General features: G+C 51.8%; 1 protein-coding gene across 4 annotated transcripts in view; it reads left to right on the top strand.

Annotated features, from left to right (window-relative positions):
- Window positions 1-17009, top strand: part of GATAD2A (GATA zinc finger domain containing 2A) — an 82909-nt gene that overhangs the window by 51113 nt on the left and 14787 nt on the right. For 2 of the 4 annotated variants that reach the window (XM_056845140.1, XM_056845139.1), the window contains exons 1-2: window positions 6818-6954; window positions 7946-8211. In XM_056845140.1, the coding sequence (XP_056701118.1) occupies window positions 6877-6954; window positions 7946-8211 (344 nt within the window). In that variant the 5' untranslated portion in view covers window positions 6818-6876. Of the gene's footprint in view, window positions 1-6817; window positions 6955-7945; window positions 8212-17009 lie in introns of those variants that run through there. The other 2 variants (XM_056845142.1, XM_056845141.1) reach the window with 1 other exon arrangement.

Below are 17009 nucleotides of genomic sequence, written 5' to 3'. Positions count from 1 at the left end.
GGGATTTATAACCTGTTTCCGATGCTGGGGGAGGCTTTTGGGGAGGGAGGGGTTTGAAGGATGACCACATTAGATCTGCACCCGATAACCCCGATGTGTATGTCGGTAAAGCCGCTGGCAGAAGAAGTTGCCTTTGGCTTCCACAGGCCTAGGGTTGCCAGCTCCAGGTTGGGAAATACCTGGAGATTTTTTTTGGGGGGGGGAAGCCTGAGGAGGGGGGGGGGCTGGGTGATGGGGCTACCTGGGAGCCAGCGTGGTGTGGTGGTTGAGAGCGGTATGGAGCGGTGGAGTCTGATCTGGAGAACCAGGTTTGATTCCCCACTCCTCTACATGAGCAGCGGAGGCTAATCTGGTGAACTGGATTTGTTTCCCCACTCCTACACACGAAGCCAGCTGGATGACCTTGGGCTAGTCACAGCTCTCTCTGAACTCTCTCAGCCCCACCTACCTCACAGGGTGTCTGTTGTGGGGAGGAGAAGAGAAGGTGACTGTAAGCCAGTTTGATTCTTCCTTAAATGGTAGAGAAAGTTGACATATAAAGCCAACTTTCTTTGTAGATATTTTGCCACTCCAAAAGGACTAGAGCTACTCTTACTACTTTAAAAGGGGGGGGCTTTTAACTCTCCTGGCTCTGTCTCCATCCCTGTATGGTAGGCCTAGCTTCTACCTAGCCCCACCGTCCCCTGCAACCCCTAGGCTCCCTTAAGGCAGTCTGCTCTTTTTCCCTTACTTCCCCCGAGACCCGGAGCATCTAGCTGAAGCAACCTCTGGCCCATCCTGCAAGTCTTGTCTTTTCCCATGAAGCCTTTGTCATGCCCCTTCCTGGCGGAAACGGAGCTGGGATGAATTTATTTCACGCCTTTCCCTCTCTCGGAGCAAGCCTTGGTGCGTAAGCTTCTGGACTCATGGGACCGTGACACCCGGCAGGCACGTTGAGGCCCCCCCCTACAGTTTATCTGGCATCGGGAGATGGTGAGCTCTCCTTCTCTGGAGGTTTTTAAACAGAGGCTAGATGGCCATCTGTCAGCAATGCTGATTGTATGACCTTTGGCAGATCATGAGAGGGAGGGCCTCTTGGCCATCTTCTGGGCATGAAGTAGGGGGTCACTGCATTGTGAGGGGGTTGGACTAGATTACCCTGGTGGTCCCTTCAAACTCTATGATTCTATCTCAGTGATGGCGAACCTTTTAGAGACCGAGTGCCCAAACTGCAACCCAAAACCCACTTATTCATCGTAAAGTGCCAACACGGCAATTTAACCTGAATACTGAGGTTTTAGTTTAGAAAAAACAACTCATACGTTAACATCTTATGCTCACAAGCATAAGATGATCCAAACAAAGTAAGGAAAGCAATCCCAAGTGCTTTCATTGACTTAAAATTATTTGGCAGAGAATTCCACACATTAAGGATTTTATTTTCAGAACTAACTGTGCTATCCTTTGTCATCCATAAAATTAAATCATGGCAATGACTGACAAACACCATTTTCCCCATCTGCATTCTCAAAACTCTGCAGGGGGGCTTATTGTTGAGTTGTGCATCTGAGTGGCAAGTCCAAGGCAAAATCTCCCATTCACAAATAGACAATAAACCCCCCCCCCCATGCAGTTTTGAGAATCTGGATGGGGGAAAATGTACATCTCAGTGGCAAGTCCAAGGCTAAACCTCCCATTCACAAATAGACAACAACCCCCCCCCCCATGCAGTTTTGAGAATCTGGATGGGGGGAAATGTGCATCTCAGTGGCAAGTCCAAGGCTAAACCTCCCATTCACAAATAGACAACAACCCCCCCCCCATGCAGTTTTGAGAATCTGGATGGGGGAAATGTGCATCTCAGTGGCAAGTCCAAGGCTAAACCTCCCATTCACAAATAGACAACAACCCCCCCCCATGCAGTTTTGAGAATCTGGATGGGGGAAATGTGCATCTCAGTGGCAAGTCCAAGCAAAAGAGCCGCCCGCTGCCAGCCGCCCGCAAGCCTCCCGCTGCCCCGCTCTGCCTCAGCAGCAGCGCCGCCGCCCCACCCAGGCGCCGCTCTGGACCTGCCACCGCCCGCTCATGCTCGGCCCTGAGGGTTGCCCTGCCGGCCGCACCGCTACGCCCACCGAGTCGCCCCCGCGACAAAGTTGGCTGCGGCGCGGCGGAAAAGTGTGCCGAGGCCGCGAGAAGGGGCGGAGGAGGGGGACAGGCAGCCAAGGGGGCGGAGGAGGGGGAGGGGGCGACTCGGCGGGCGTAGCGGTGCGGCCGGCAGGGCAGCCCTCGGGGCCGAGCATGAGCAGGCGGCGGCGGGTCTGGAGCGGCGCCTGGGTGGGGCGGCGGCGCTGCTGCTAAGGCGGAGTGGGGCGGCGGGAGGCAGATGGCGTCGAGGCCGCGAGGAGGGGGCGGGGGGGGCGGCTCCACGCGTGCCCATAGAAAGGGCTCAGCGTGCCGCTTGTGGCACGCGTGCCATAGGTTCGCCAACACGGTTCTATCTTCTACCCATCCCTATTTCAGCAGCCCCCACCCCTTATCCCAAACCAGAGCCTGTTTTGCGTTCCCGTCATTAGTGGACTCAAGATCCTCAGTAGCTTGGAAGCAGGTCCTTCCTTGTGCTGGCCTCGTGGTACTCTTCCTCCTCCCCAGGCAATGCATCGCCCTTTGAGGTGCTGAGCTGAGCTTATTAACTTGCTTAATGACAGCAGCTACATTTTGGTGGGTTTGATTCCCCACTCCTCCACATGAGTGGCAGACTCTAATCTGGTGAACTGGGTTGGTTTCCCCTCTCCTCCACGCGAAGCCAGCTGGGCGACCTTGGGCTAGTCACAGTTCTATTAAGAGCTCTCTCAGCCCCACCTGCCTCACAGGGTGTCTGCTGTGGGGAGGGGAAGGGAAGGTGATTGTAAGCCGGTTTGATGCTTCCTTAAGTGGTAGAGAAAGTTGGCATATAAAAACCAACTCTTCTTCTTCTATAACGTTGGCAAAGGGCTCTTGGATCCCTTCCTCCCTGGTGCAAATGGCAGCCGAGGGCTCTTCGTGGCTCTCGGTGCCAGGTGAGCCAAGGTACGAGCGGGCAGCTTGAAAGTTTCCTGTAGGAAGGCTCTACCAAGGCTTCCATTGCTACTTGCCGTGGGGTGGATGGGGTGGGGGAGAGTCCTATGCCTCCTGGGAGCGAGCTGGCGGTCTGAGCAAAGGTAGATCAGGAGTTCTGCAGGAAGCGAGCTGGCATATCGAGTCCGCCTAGAAATTGGAAAGCTAGTTCAGAAGTTAGTTCTTCCAAGTCTCTCATCCTGAATCTGAATGCAAGAAAGTGCTCCTTGGGTCTGATGGCAAAAGGTGTCTCTCTTGGCCCCTGGGGTGACCTAGGCTGTCTTTCCTTTCTTTTTATTCTGCCTTCAAGTCGCAGCCTACTTAACGGCAACCCCCTCATGGGGTTTTCAAGGCAAGAGATGGTCAGAGGTGGCTTGCCATTGCCCCACCTCTGAGAAGGAACCTTGGACTTCCTTGGTGGAGCTAGGGTTGCCAGGTCCCTCTTCGCCACCAGCGGGGAGGTTTTTGGGGCAGAGCCTGAGGAGGGCGGGGTTTGGGGAGAGGAGGGGCTTCAATGCCATCGAGTCCAATTGCCAAAGCGGCCATTTTCTCCAGGGAAACTGATGTCTATTGGCTGGAGATCTCTAGCTAGTACCTGGAGGTTGGCAACCCTATCTCCCATCCAAGTACTAACCAGGGCCAACCCTGCTTAGCTTCTGAGATCTGATAAGATCAGGCTAGCTTGGGCCGTCCAGGCCAGGTCTGACTGTCTTTGGAGTGGATAAAATGAAGCATGGAGTTAACCGGTGCTAGCCGTGGGGTTCTGCTGACCTCACCTGAGAGGTTTATGGTGGGCCAGGAACCTACCCCCCATGTTCAGCTTTAGAGGCCTTGCTCTCCCCTCCCCCCCCCACACACACACACATTAAAAACATAAAAAACACCATACTGGATCAGACCAAGGTCCATCAAGTCCAGCAGTCTGTTCACGCAGTGGCCAACCAGGTGCCTCTAGGAAGCCCACAAGCAAGATGACTGCAGCAGCATTATCCTGCCTGTGTTCCACAGCACCCAATATAATAGGCCTGCTCCTCTGATTCTGGAGAGAACAGGTATGCATCATGACTGGTATCCATCAACATGTCCACTCCCCTCTGAAAGCCTTCCCAGTTGGCAGCCGTCACCACATCCTGGGGCAGGGAGTTCCACAATTTAACTCTGCGTTGAGTGAAAAAATACTTCCTTTTCTCTGCTTTGAATCTCTCACCCTCCAGCTTCAGCAGATGACCCCTCGTTCTGGTATTACGAGAGGGAGAAAAGCTTCTCCCTGTCCACTCTCTCCACACCATGCATAATTTTATGGACCTCTGTCATGTCTCCCCTTAGCTGCCTTCTTTCCAAGCTAAACAGCCCTAAGCCTCATAGGGCTGCTCAGTCGTAGAGGCATCATCTCTAGTGGTGCTTCTGTGGCCAGCCCGACTCACCGGCTTCAGTTCTTCTCGCTGCCGCTGTTGGGCTTAGGTCAGGAGAGCGGACACCCATGCCTCCTTTACCGATTTCTAGTTCTCAGAATTGCAAGGAAGCAGTTCAGCTCTGCTTTTCTCTCTTTCTTCCCCCTCTCACCCACCCCCTTAGTTTGCAGGCAGCTCTCTTCCCAACTGCGGTGTGCTGTCCCTCAAGCGGCCTAATCCCTTTGAATCATAGTCGGAAGGGGCCATGGAGGCCATCTAGTCCAACCACCTGCTCAATGCTGGATCACCCTAGAGCAGAGATTCCCAAACTGCTCCAGCAAGCACTTGGTGCTCCAGGAAAACATCTCCTAGTGCTCCGTGAAGAGATTGGAAAGAAAAATACTACTGTCATTCGGTTTAGTATATAGGTGCTAGGTGAAAATTAGTGCTCCATAATTAATTTCTCTCCAGAAAAGAGCTCCATAACTCAAAAAGTTTGGGAACTCCTGGCTTAGAGCATCCCTGACAAGTGCTTGTCCAGCCTCTGCTTACAGACCGCCAGTGAGGGGGAGCTCACCACCTCCCTAGGTAGGTGACTCCACTGTCTAACAACTCTTACTGTAAAAAATTTCCCCCTAATATCCAGCTGGTACCTATCCACTTGCAATTTAAACCCATTATTGTGAGTCTTCTCCTCTGCTGCCAACAGGAACAGCTCCCTGCCCTCCTCTGAGTGACAGCCCTTCAAATACTTAAAGAGAGCGATCCTGTCCCCCCTCAACCTCCTCTTCTCCAGACTGAACATCCCCAAGTCCTTCAGCCTTTCCTCGTAGGGCCAGGTCTCCAGGCCCCCGACCATCCTCGTCGCTCTCCTCTGCTTGCTTCTGGTGCAAGCAGTCAGGCCAAAAGCGGTAGGCTTGCCCCATCCTGGAGGAGAAGTAATGGATGATGGTTCGCTCCCGGTCTCGGAAAGGGAGGGCCTGTTGGAGCAGAGACAGCTTTTGCATTCTCCTCCCTCCCCTTTAAAAAAAGAAGACTTATCTTCCGGGCCAGGGCATCTTAGAAACCCTATTCACCGCCACTCCTCCCCAAAGCAAGAAGAAGAAGAGTTGGTTTTTATATGCCAACTTTCTCTACCACTTAAGGGAGACTCAAACCAGGTAACAATCACCTTCCCTTCCCCTCCCCACAACAGACACCCTGTGAGGTAGGTGGGGCTGAGAGAGTGTGACTAGCCCAAGGTCACCCAGCTGGCTTCATGTGTAAGAATGGGGAAACAAATCCAGCTCACCAGATTAGCCTCCGCCGCTCATGTGGAGGAGTGGGGGAATCAAACCCTGTTCTCCAGATCAGAGCCCACTGCTCCAAACCATTGCTCTTAACCACTACACCAGAAGTTGTGAGAGATTCCGGTTCATTTATTAATATGGCAAATGCCATTAAAAGCACTCACATCAGTTACAGAATTAAAACGAGAATATACAATAACTATAGGATATACTATTCGTAGACAGTTTATATAATTTAAACAGACCTCGAATTAATAAAACATTCTCCATTTTAAGTTATCAAGCCCCAGCTTTGTCTGATGGATCATATAAATTGCGGCACCGAATTTAGCGACTTGCTTCACCCTCCGGTCTGATCCTTCCCCTAGGACAGGGCTTCTTAAACCTTTTCCACTCGCGACCCCTTTTCGCCCGAGAAATTTTTACGCGACCCCAGGTATATAGGTATATAGCATAGGTATACAAATCAAAGATTTACTGATAATACATCATAAAGAGATTTATTTTAAAACAATTCTTTGGTATACATATAATATTACCATTTATTAAAGATAAAAGCAAATTTGCATGCTAAAATGCATACTGTTGCCAACTTTTTCGCGACCCCCATGCTCAGTTACGCGACCTCATTTTGGGTGTGCGACCCACAGTTTGAGAAGCTTTGCCGGAGGAGACTCCTCAGTCTCCATTCCTGGGAGCTGACCTTTCTTAGGTTAAAGAGAGATTCAGGAAGCAGTTTGGTCCGCTTTTCCCTTCTTTGCCCCCGTCCTAGTTACATCTTCCTGGTCTCCTCCCTTTCTCCCCCCCCCCCCCAAAAAAAAGTTTTACTTGCAGGCTCCTGCTTTTCCAGGACTACTTTGGCACGGAAGGAGGCACCGCCAATCGCGGCCGTGCCTGGCTCTGTGCGCGCACGCGCTGCCCCTTTAAAAGGGGTGGGGGTGGGGAGAGATGCTCTGGGCCGCCTGTGCTGGAATGCCGGCTGCAGCAGGCAGAAGCCGTCGCCCCACCGCGGCGGTGGTGTCTCCCCGCGAGGGGTTAACAACACTTAGCTTGTTGTCTGGAACCAGCTCAGACCGGTTTTCTGGAAAGTGCTTTGTCTCTCCGACTGAATCCTGGGAAAGGTCATGTGTGGACCTAGTGATGTCATGAGATCACAAACTGACTCAGCTCTTTTGCATCAGATATGTGTGTCTGTCTTGCAGGTAACAGTGGAGCAGGCTTGGGGCGGGGAGCAGCAGCCCACGAGCAGGGGGGGAGAGGGGGGGAAGAAAGCCCCCCAAACTAACTTTGCAAAGCCCCTTTCCTCAAATCATGGTTCCCCCCCAAAGGCCCTCCCCTACTTCCTGCACAGCAAGTTTTGGGGGTCCTGGTTAAATTGCGGAAGCACCGACTCAAGTGCTTCTGTTTTGGAGGCATCCTCAGTCTGTTGAGCAGCCCACTGCAAAGGCTGGCGCGCTGCAAACACTGGTCGTGAAATCCCTTCTTTCCTTTTTTGAGTCCAGCAGCCAGTCTAGAACCTGCAGGCAAGGTGGCTTGGGGGGGGGGAACCCTGCCCCTGAATTCCCAAAAAGCAAGTTCCCGTGCATGCGTTTGGGGGGTGTTTCCAAGATCTTTTCCAGTGAGGCAACTCTGTGAAATCCCTTCCTTCCTTTTTGAGCCCAGCGGCCAGTCTAGAACCTGCAGGCAAGGTGGCTTGGGAGAAAAAACCCTGCCCCTGAATTCCCAAAAAGCAAGTTCCTGTGCATGCGTTTGGGGGGGGGTGGCATTTCCAAGATCCTTTCCAGCAAGACGACTCCATTTGAGCAAGTTTTGGTCCAACACTGGTATGGGCTTAATTGGATAATAGTTTAATTTGAAAACCGCTTCTCTGTGCAATTTTCCTTGCTTCTAAAATGTTTCTCCTTCTTTTTTTGCTTATTCCTTCTTTTGCACTTTTGAGTTTGGAGACAAAGCATATTCCAGTCCGCCCTGATTTATCAGGACTGGGAGATGCATTTGACTCTTTATGCGCAAAATTTTTGTAGTGAAAACTGCATGAAGGGAGCATCAAATGCACACGGAGCCAGATGGCTCCTGTTGCGCCCGAGAGTTTGGCCCTCTCTGGAAACTCGTGCGGCCTGTAAAAAACGCCCGTCCGGAGGACCGGCAGCAGCCCCCAATCACCCTCTTGTCTCTTCTCTCGTGTCCTCCCAGAGCACCATAATGACGGAGGAAGCCTGTCGGACGCGGAGCCAGAAGCGAGCGCTGGAACGCGAGAGCAACCTGAACGACGTGGACAGTAAAAAGATGAAGCTTTTGGGGGGGGCGGAGGCCGACGAGGAAGACGGGGACCTTAAGATAAAGACTGACCCCACGTCAGCGAGAGTCCCGGGACTGTTAAAAGGAGGGGAAATGAAAGCCACCATCAAAGTGGAGGTGCAGACGGGGGACGAGCCGGTGGACATGAGCACCTCGAAAAGGTAGGTGGCCGCGGAGGCAGTGATCTCACTTGGTTTTCCCTTTCCGGGGCGATTCCAGATTGAAGCGGCGTGAGATTTCCCAGGAACCTCAAAGCAGTTGTTGTTTTGCACAATGCGGGGTTCGCCCCTGGAGTTCCCAGCTGCGGAAGCAGCAACTTAAATGGCCTAGATCCTCGGAGGCTGGTTTTGCCCGTGGCTGTTAGGCTTGGTGGAACTGCCATGGTCAGAGGTAGTCTACCTGAAGGATAAAAACTGTTTTTGCAAACTTTCCAGAGGCATTGGGCTGGCTGCTGTCTGGGCTGGTTTTGTACTCGGTGGACCTGGGCCTTGCTTTGTGTTCTGACGCCGACCTTCGAGGACCCGATTCATTAAGACGGTTTACTGCGCACACTTAAAGTGTACACTTCAGGCAGTATGTATGGGGAAGCCTGCTGGTGTAACCCCAGTAATTCTGTAGTACTCCAGACGTCTGGAAACCGACCCCAGCCGATATCTGTGGGGCCAAACGCTTTCCTCTTAGGAGCCGCCACAATATCGACTTGTGGAATATTTGAGTTGAGAAGGAATAGAGGAGCCTGAATTGAAATTCCTCTGCAAGGGGAGGAAATTTAGTCATCCAAAACCTCACGGCTTTGTCTTTTTTTTGAGAGTGGGGGGAGGTCCTCTCTTTATTCCGGCACAAGTCACACCCGCCCTTCCCCGAGAGAGCTTTCCCAAACTGTGGGACACCTTGTGATTTCGTTTCATACCCTTTTTGTGTCCGCAGAAAGGTCTCTGTGTGTGTATATATGTTTAAGCTCAGCTGCTGCAGGTGGGCCAGACTTTCTCTGAGCACCTCCTCCACTGGAAGGTTCAGTCCCCAGTACCTCCGGCTCGAGAATTTGAACATGTGATTTCAGAAAGACAAGGCTGTTTTGTGGATAATTTCGAGGTTTTCTCTGATTTCATCCTCCTTCATCACCAATGGAGGGGCCGATCTTTAGCTTCATAGATAACAGTCACATTTAATAATCTTTTCCCTTGGACACACGTCACAATATCTGATGGGGATCTTCATAAGTTCATTCCTCAATATATTGACCATGGTTTCTGCCAGCGTGGTGTAGTAGTTAAGAGCGGTGGTTTGGAGCGGAGGACTCTGCTCTGGAGAACCGGGTTTGATTCCCCACTCCTCCACATGAGCAGCGGAGGCTAATCGGGTAAACCGTGTTTGATTCCCCACTCTTGCACATGAAGCCAGCTGGGTGACCTTGGGCCAGTCACATTTTCTCAGCCCCACCTACCTCACAGGGTGTCTGTTGTGGGGAGGGGAAGGGAAGGTGATTGTAAACCAGTTTGATTCTTCCTGAAGTGGTAGAGAAAGTCGGCATATAAAAACCAACTCTTCCTCCTCTTCTTCCTTTTCTTCTTCTTCTTCCTCTTCAGTTACTTCAAGTACTGCTACGGCCATCCGACACACCAGTGGGTTCCCTCCTTATGTGGAGCCGTTCAATTTCAAGTTTTGGATCACTCTCAGGGAAGGCCTATGTCCCAAGACCCTGAGGTCAAAAGTGAATTCGAGAGCTGGGAGCCTGTGTAAGGCAAAATTGCGCCTTGGCTTAAACGTGAAACAGAACCTTGCTTTCAGTTTTGCCATACCTGAGTTTGATTGGCATTTCTGGCCGAAAGGCTGAAACTCGTTGAGAAATAGGGTATTTCTTTATTAGCCTTCTTCCGAGGAGCTGAGGTCAACAGACCTAGGTGGCGTTCTGTTTTATTCTCACAATCCACCCTGCTAGGTAAGGTAGGCTGTGAGAAGCTAATCAGTCCAAGGGAGTTTCCTATGAAAGTTCTTGTTTAAAAAGGACAAACCCACCCCTCCGTCCCAAAATAACACATAAGCTGAACCCCAAAGCTTGCCAAAATGAAGAAGAGTTGGTTTTTATATGCCAACTTTCGCTACCTTTTTAAGGAGAGTCAAACCAGTTTACAATCTCCTTCCCTTCCTCTCCCCACAACAGATACCTTGTGAGGTAGATGGGGCTGACAGAGTTCAAAGAGAGCTGTGACTAGCCCAAAGTTACCCAACTGGCTTTATGTGGAGGAGTGGGGAATCAGCTGGATATTGGGGGGGGGGGAATTTACAGTAAGAGTTGTTCGACTGTGGAATCAGCTCCCTAAGGAAGTGGTGAGCTCCCCCTCACTGGTGGTCTTTAAGCAGAGGCTGGACAAGCACTTGTCAGGGATGCTCTAGGCCAGTGGTTCCCAAACATTTCAGGCCACTGCCCCCTTGGTTCCACAAACTCAACCCCAGTGCCCCCTACCCTATCCAGCAACACAGTTGAAGGGGCCCACTTTTAGCACCCCCCTGCTCCCCCTTGCCTCTTACTGCCCCCCTGGGTAATCCCACTGCCCTCCAGGGGGTTGTACTGCCCACTTTGGGAACCACTGCTCTGGTTGATCCTGCATTGAGCAGGGGGTTGGACTAGATGGCCTCCCCCCTTCCAACTCTGTGATTCTCTGATTTTCCTTGGCGGTACCAGGGATCGAACCCGGTACATTCTGCATGCAAAGCACGCAGCAGCTCTGCTGCTGAGCCGGGGCCCTTCCTCAAAGCGCCGATAGAATCCTTCGACTCGGAGGACTGCTGTCGACTTTGCGGTGGTTTTAACTCCTGGACCACGTACGATGCCAGAGTGACGTGCGACAAGCCCCCTTCGCTCTCCAGGACCTTTTAAGATTCCTATTGGTGTTTGTGATGCTTCGTCACCCTTGGCTTTTCCAGTCCCTTAAATCACTAGGGTGTGCTGATTTTTAAAAATGTCCTTGGAATTGAAAATAAGAACCTGCTGTGCCGGGAGGGCAAGTTCTGCTGGCGAAACTCCGTGTGTCTGTTCGTCGCCCCACCCTGCAGCTACTGCGTTTGACACACAAATTTTAGCCTGTGTGGGATGTTCCTCTGGTTTTGGGGAATGGATGGCAGAGAGAGAGAGAGAAATATTATCTTGTTGGATTGCTTTGGCACGTAACTTTATTTCACACACACACACAATGGAGGGTCAGTGTGGTGTAGTGGTTAAGAACGGTGGACTCTGATCTGGAGAACCGGGTTTGATTCCCCCCTCCTCCACATGAGCGGCAGAGGCTGATCTAGTGAACTGGGTTGGTTTCCCCACTCCTGCACATGAAGCCAGCTGGGTGACCTTGGGCTAGTTACAGCTCTCACAGCCCCACCTACCTCACAGGGTGTCTGTTGTGGGGAGGGGAAAGGAGGGTGATTGTAAGCCGGTTTGATTCTTAAGTGGAAGAGAAAGTAGGCATTTAAAAAACCAACTCTTCTTCTTCTACCTGGGTTTTGGGAGTGGGGGTCGAGATCCCTTAGGAAAGCGGCTGTGGGGAAAAACTCAAGCCAGTACCTTAATGCCCTTGCATAGATGAAGCGGGAGGGGCAGCCCCCTTTCGAATACTGCCTTCAGCATGGGTCTCCTCATCGCAAAAAAGATACCATAGAGCCGGGGGTGGGGGGGAGGAATCAGGAAGTGATGGCCAGGATTATCAAGGGCTGGTGCACCTTTCCTATATGAAGCAGAGTTTGGGGGGTTTTGGTTTTGGAAAGACAGGCTGCCCACCACCCACCCAGCATACGCACATGCCTACACATTTTTGAACTCCATGGTGTGGGGAAAACAGATATAGAACTTTTCCTCCCTTTTCGGAAATGTTAGAACTGAGGGGCACTCACATGAACACAAGAAGCTGCCTTATACTGAATCAGATCCTGGGTCCATCAAAGTCAGTATTGTCTACTCTGACCGGCAGCGGCCCTCCGGGGTCTCAGGCAGAGGTCTTTCCCATCACCTACTTGCCTAGTCCCTTTAACTGGAGATGCCGGGGATTGAACCTGGGACCTTCTGCATGCCAAGCGGATGCTCTATCACTGGCCCTTTTCAGTGTGCCTGGCCTTTGCTGGGGAGGGCGAGTTAGAAATTTAAATAATAATAATAATAATAATAGTAATACAAAGCACAAAAAGGGCCAGGCTGAGTAAGATTATTTCACCCTGGTATGCTAGCTTTCTTCCAGCAGGGAGCACTATATATATTTTAAAAGCATCTCCTTCTCCAGTCTGTGCAGTCCACAATATCAGCTCAGTACCCTACCATACGTAGACCGATCCTGTGACTACATACATAAGAAATTGCTGTGCAGGATCAGACCCAAGGGCCTGTCTTAACCTTCATAGTGGTCTCGGCCTGTCAGAGGCCCTTAAAATAGGCAAGATGCAAAGGGAGGACGTTTCTCCTCAGTGGATGGCTAGCAGTTCGTTGCTCCTGCAAATGGAAGCTTCATTTATCTGTTCCTATTTATCTGTCGCAGGAATTGCCTTGCTGGGTCAGCTCAGTGGTAGATCTGTTCCAGAGATCTGTTTCACTACAAATCCTAGATAATGGTCTCTCCTTTGTTGTTTGTCCCCAGTATTCTGGCAGTCAGAGGTAGACTGCTTCTGGTCATGGACGCGGTACAGTCATTCTGTTTAAAGCAGGCGTGTCAAACATACAGCCTGTGGGCCGGATCCGGCCCCTTGTGAGCTCTTATCCAGCCCGTGAGCCAGGCAGCCCCCCCCCCCAGCCCCAATCTGGGCTGGGGAGGCATGGCCCGGCCCCACCAAGGGACATTTATGTCGTATCCGGCCCTCGTAACAAATGAGTTTGACACCCTTGGTTTACAGGCTGGTGTGATCATGGCCAACTCTTGATATCAGCTGGGTGGTTGACAAAGGCCACACCAAAGGGCTGTCCCCAGGAGACTGTCTTTCTCATGCTGCGCGACTTGTGGAACTCCCTGTCACAAGATATGGCAGTGACCCCTAGTTTTAAGTGGCTAAGGGGAATGAGACCAATTCATGCCCGCCAGGATCATCCATGGCCATTTACCACAGTGGCCTGATGGAGCTTTCATATCCAGAGTAAGCGTACCTCAGGATGCCACGGGGGAGGATTTTGGCCTTCATGCCAGCATGGCATAGTGGTTAAAAGCGGTGGTTTGGAGCTGTGGAGTCTGATCTGGAGAACCGGGTTTGATTCCCCACTCCTCCACGTGAGCGGCGGAGGTTAATCTGGTGAACCGGGTTGGTTTCCCCACTCCTGCACACAAAGCCAGCTGGGTGACCTTGGGCTAGTCACAGCTCTCTCAGCCCCACCTACCTCACAGGGTGACTGTTGTGGGGAGGGGAAGGGAAGGTGATTGTAAGCCGGTTTGATTCTCCCTTAAGTGGTAGAGAACGTCACCATATAAAAACCAACTCTTCTTTTTCTTGGCTGTTGATCATCTAGCCAAATTGTAAGGAGGCCCTTGTGAATCCAGCAGGGTTTACTTTCGAGGCAGCATGAACAAGACTGCAGGGTTTGGGGGTGTTTTTTGTTTTGGCCTTTAAGAAGGGATGTTCAGGAGTGACTGTGGCTCAGTGGTAGAGCATCTGCTTGGCATGCAGAAGATCCCAGGTTCAATCCCTGGCATCTCCAGTTAAAGGGATAGGCAGGTAGGTGATGAGAAAGACCTCTGCCTGAGTCCCTGGAGAGCTGCAGCTGGTCTGAGCAGACAATACTGACTTTGATGGACCGAGGGTCTGATTCAGTACACGGCAGCTTCATGTGTTCTTGTGTGACTCCGAGAGAAATGCGGGTTTTTCACTTTAGGTCCGAAAAGTCGAGCCTAACTCTGCTTTTATCTGGTGTGACCTGAACCCCCCTGAAGTTGACTCGAACCCAGGAGGCTCGAAAGCCAAGCGGCTGCTCTTAAATCTCTGGTTCTCCTTCTGGTATTTCACCCCGTTTTTATCTTGTCTTGGTTCCAAGGAGCTCAGGGTAGCCTGTGTTGCTTTCTCCTCCTCCAAGTTACCTCCCAACAACCCAGGTTAGGTCAAAAGCATATGACTGGCCCAAGGTCACCCAGAGAGGTTCCTCAGGGATTTGAACCCCGGCTTTCTGGATCCTCGTCCAAGACTCTCTAACCCAGGGGTGGGGAACCTTTTCTCTGCCAAGGGCCATTTGGATATTTATAACATCATTCGTGGGCCATACAAAATTATCAACTTAAAAATTAGCCTGCTGTATTTGCTCAAACATTTAGCCAAGAGGCACGACCAGAGACGACTCTGAGTGTCTGCCACATAGAGCGACTCGCTTTTGAGCTCTGCTGTCCCCAGCTGGGCCCAAGAGATTCAGGCAGGGCAGCATCCTTCTGAGCTAGAGATCTGCCAAGACCCATGAAGGGCCAGACCAAATGATTTTGCGGCCTTATACGGCCCCCGGGCCTGACATTCCCCACCCCTGCTCTAACCACTACCACAAAGTATTGACTGTCACTACTACAAAGTGACGTCAAGTTTAACATGCATGTGTTTTCTTTTGCAAATGCCTGTGGCTGGCTTCCTTCTGAGTCAGTCTTGTCACATGAACACACGAAGCTGCCTTCTACTGAATTAGACCCTCGGTCCATCCAAGTCGGTATTGTCTACTCAGACCGGCTGCGGCTCTCCAGGGCCTCAGGCAGGGGTCTTTCACCTCATCTACTTGCCTGGTCCCTTTAACTGGAGATGCCGGTGATTGAACCTGGGGCCTTCTGCGTGCCAAGCAGATGCTCTACCACTGAGCCACAGTCACTCCTGAACATCCCTTCTTAAAGGCCAAAACAAAAACAAAAAACACCCCAAAACCCTGCAGTCTTGTTCATGCTGCCTCGAGAGTTAACCCTGCTGGATTCACAAGGGCCTCCTTACAATTAAACATGCACCGGATCAGGCCGTGCATGATTGCACACTGTAGTACAAATCTGAAGAGTGTCGTTTTGAATTATAGAATGAGAGTGTTGGAAGGGACCACCAGGGTCCTCTAGTCCAACCCCCTGCACAATGCAGGAAATTCACAACTACCTCTCTCCCCCGCGCACACACCCAGCAACCCCTATTCCATGCCCAGAAGATGACCACGGTGCCCTCCCTCTCATCATCTGCCTAAGGTCATAGTATCAGCACTGCTGACAGATGGCTATCTAGCCTCTGCTTAAAAACCTCCAGGGAAGGAGAGCTCACCACCTCCCAAGGAAGCCTGTTCCACTGAGGAACCACTCTAACTGTTAGAAAATTGTTCCTAAGGTCTAGACGGAAACTCTTTTGATTTAATTTGAACCTGTTGGTTCCGTGTATGTGTGCATGTGAAGTCTTGGGAGGAGGTTGTTGTTTGTTTTTTGCAAACTTCCTTTTCCCAGTTCTCTGCATCGGATGCTGCAGCTGATCATGGGAAGTTCTGAATGCTCCATGGTCCTGCCTTCCCCCTCTCTCTGTTTGCAAACTTCTCGGGGGCCCGCTCCATTTTCTCCTTCCGCTACCTGTCCCCTCCTCCTCCCCGACGCACTTCACAAAATGAAAGCTTTGAGTGTCACGAAACCGGTTCCAACTGCCTGGTTGCCATGGCTTTTTCCATGGCGGTGGGAAGGAACGGGTGAAAGGGTCACGTGACTGGCGCGAGGTGGGGGGGAGTGCCTTGGTCACGTGACTCCCCGGGGTGGCCTCATTAGCATCCAGGAAGCGGGGGGGGGGATGATCTGGGGAGGGATAGGGGAGTGAAATGTACCAGGGGCTGGTACCCCGTGATGAGTGATTTGGGGTGGGGGGGACAGTGGCTGGGCTAGCCCCCCAGGGACCTCTTGGGCAACCCGCTGGACCTTTGGTGCCTGATTGTCACATGGGCGTCTGGCCTGCTTTTGCAAAACTCAAAGAGGTGGTTGCTTCATTCCGCCTTCCACCTGAATTTTAGGGTTGCCAACCTCCAGGTAGTAGCTGGAGATCTCCTGGTTTTACAGCTGATCTCCGGCCGACAGAGGTCAATTCCCCTGGAGAAAAGGGCCGCTTTGGCAATTGGACTCTATGGCACTGAAGTCCCTCCTCTCCCCAAACATCGCCCTCCTCAGGCTCCGCCCCAAAAATCTCCAGGTATTTCCCAACCCAGAGCTGGCGACCCTGCTGAGTTTTCCCGGTCAAGCCCGATGCTGGAATCACGCAGTTGTCCTCCCCTCCCACCATTGATGGAGTTATATCCAGTGCATTCTAGATTTTTTAAAAAAGAAAACTTGGCCAAGAAGAGGATCAAGGAAAGATAATCCCTTCCATAGCAGAGCTGGGAGCCAAAGTCCCAGCGACTGGTTTCAGGCAATGAAATCCCCACCCCACAGGTAATTTTTGTCAAGTCACAGCTGACTTACAGTGACCTTGTAGAGCAGGGGTGTCAAACATAAGGCCCACAGGCCAGATCCGGCCCCTTGAGGGCTCTTATCCGGAGAGCCAGCGTGGTGTAGTGGTTTGGACTGGTGGACTCTAATCTGGAGAACGGGGTTTGATTCCCCCACTCCTTCACATGAGCAGCGGATTCTAATCTGGTGAACCGGGTTGGTTTCCCTACTCCTCCGTATGAAGCCAGCTGGGTGACCTTGGGTTAGTCACAGCTCTCTCAGCCCCACCCACCTCCCAGGGTGTCTGTTGTGGGGAGGGGAAAGGAAGGTGATCGTAAGCTGGTTTGATTCTCCCCTAAGTGGTAGAGAAAGTTGGCATATAAAAACCAACTCTTCTTCTCCCCCACTCTCAATCTGGACTGGTGAGGCATGGCCTGGCCCGACTAAGTGACATTTATGTCATATCCAGCCCTTGTAACAATTGAGTTTGATACCCCTGCATGGGGTTTTCAAGGCAGGAGACGTTCAGAGGTGGTTTGCCATTGCCTGCCCCCACGTCGCAAGCCTGGTGCTCGCTGGGGATCTTCCATCCA

The sequence above is a fragment of the Euleptes europaea genome, chromosome 2, assembly GCF_029931775.1.
Source record: "Euleptes europaea isolate rEulEur1 chromosome 2, rEulEur1.hap1, whole genome shotgun sequence".
NCBI classification, from domain to species: domain Eukaryota; kingdom Metazoa; phylum Chordata; class Lepidosauria; order Squamata; family Sphaerodactylidae; genus Euleptes; species Euleptes europaea.
This window is presented reverse-complemented; position numbering and strand designations above follow the sequence as displayed.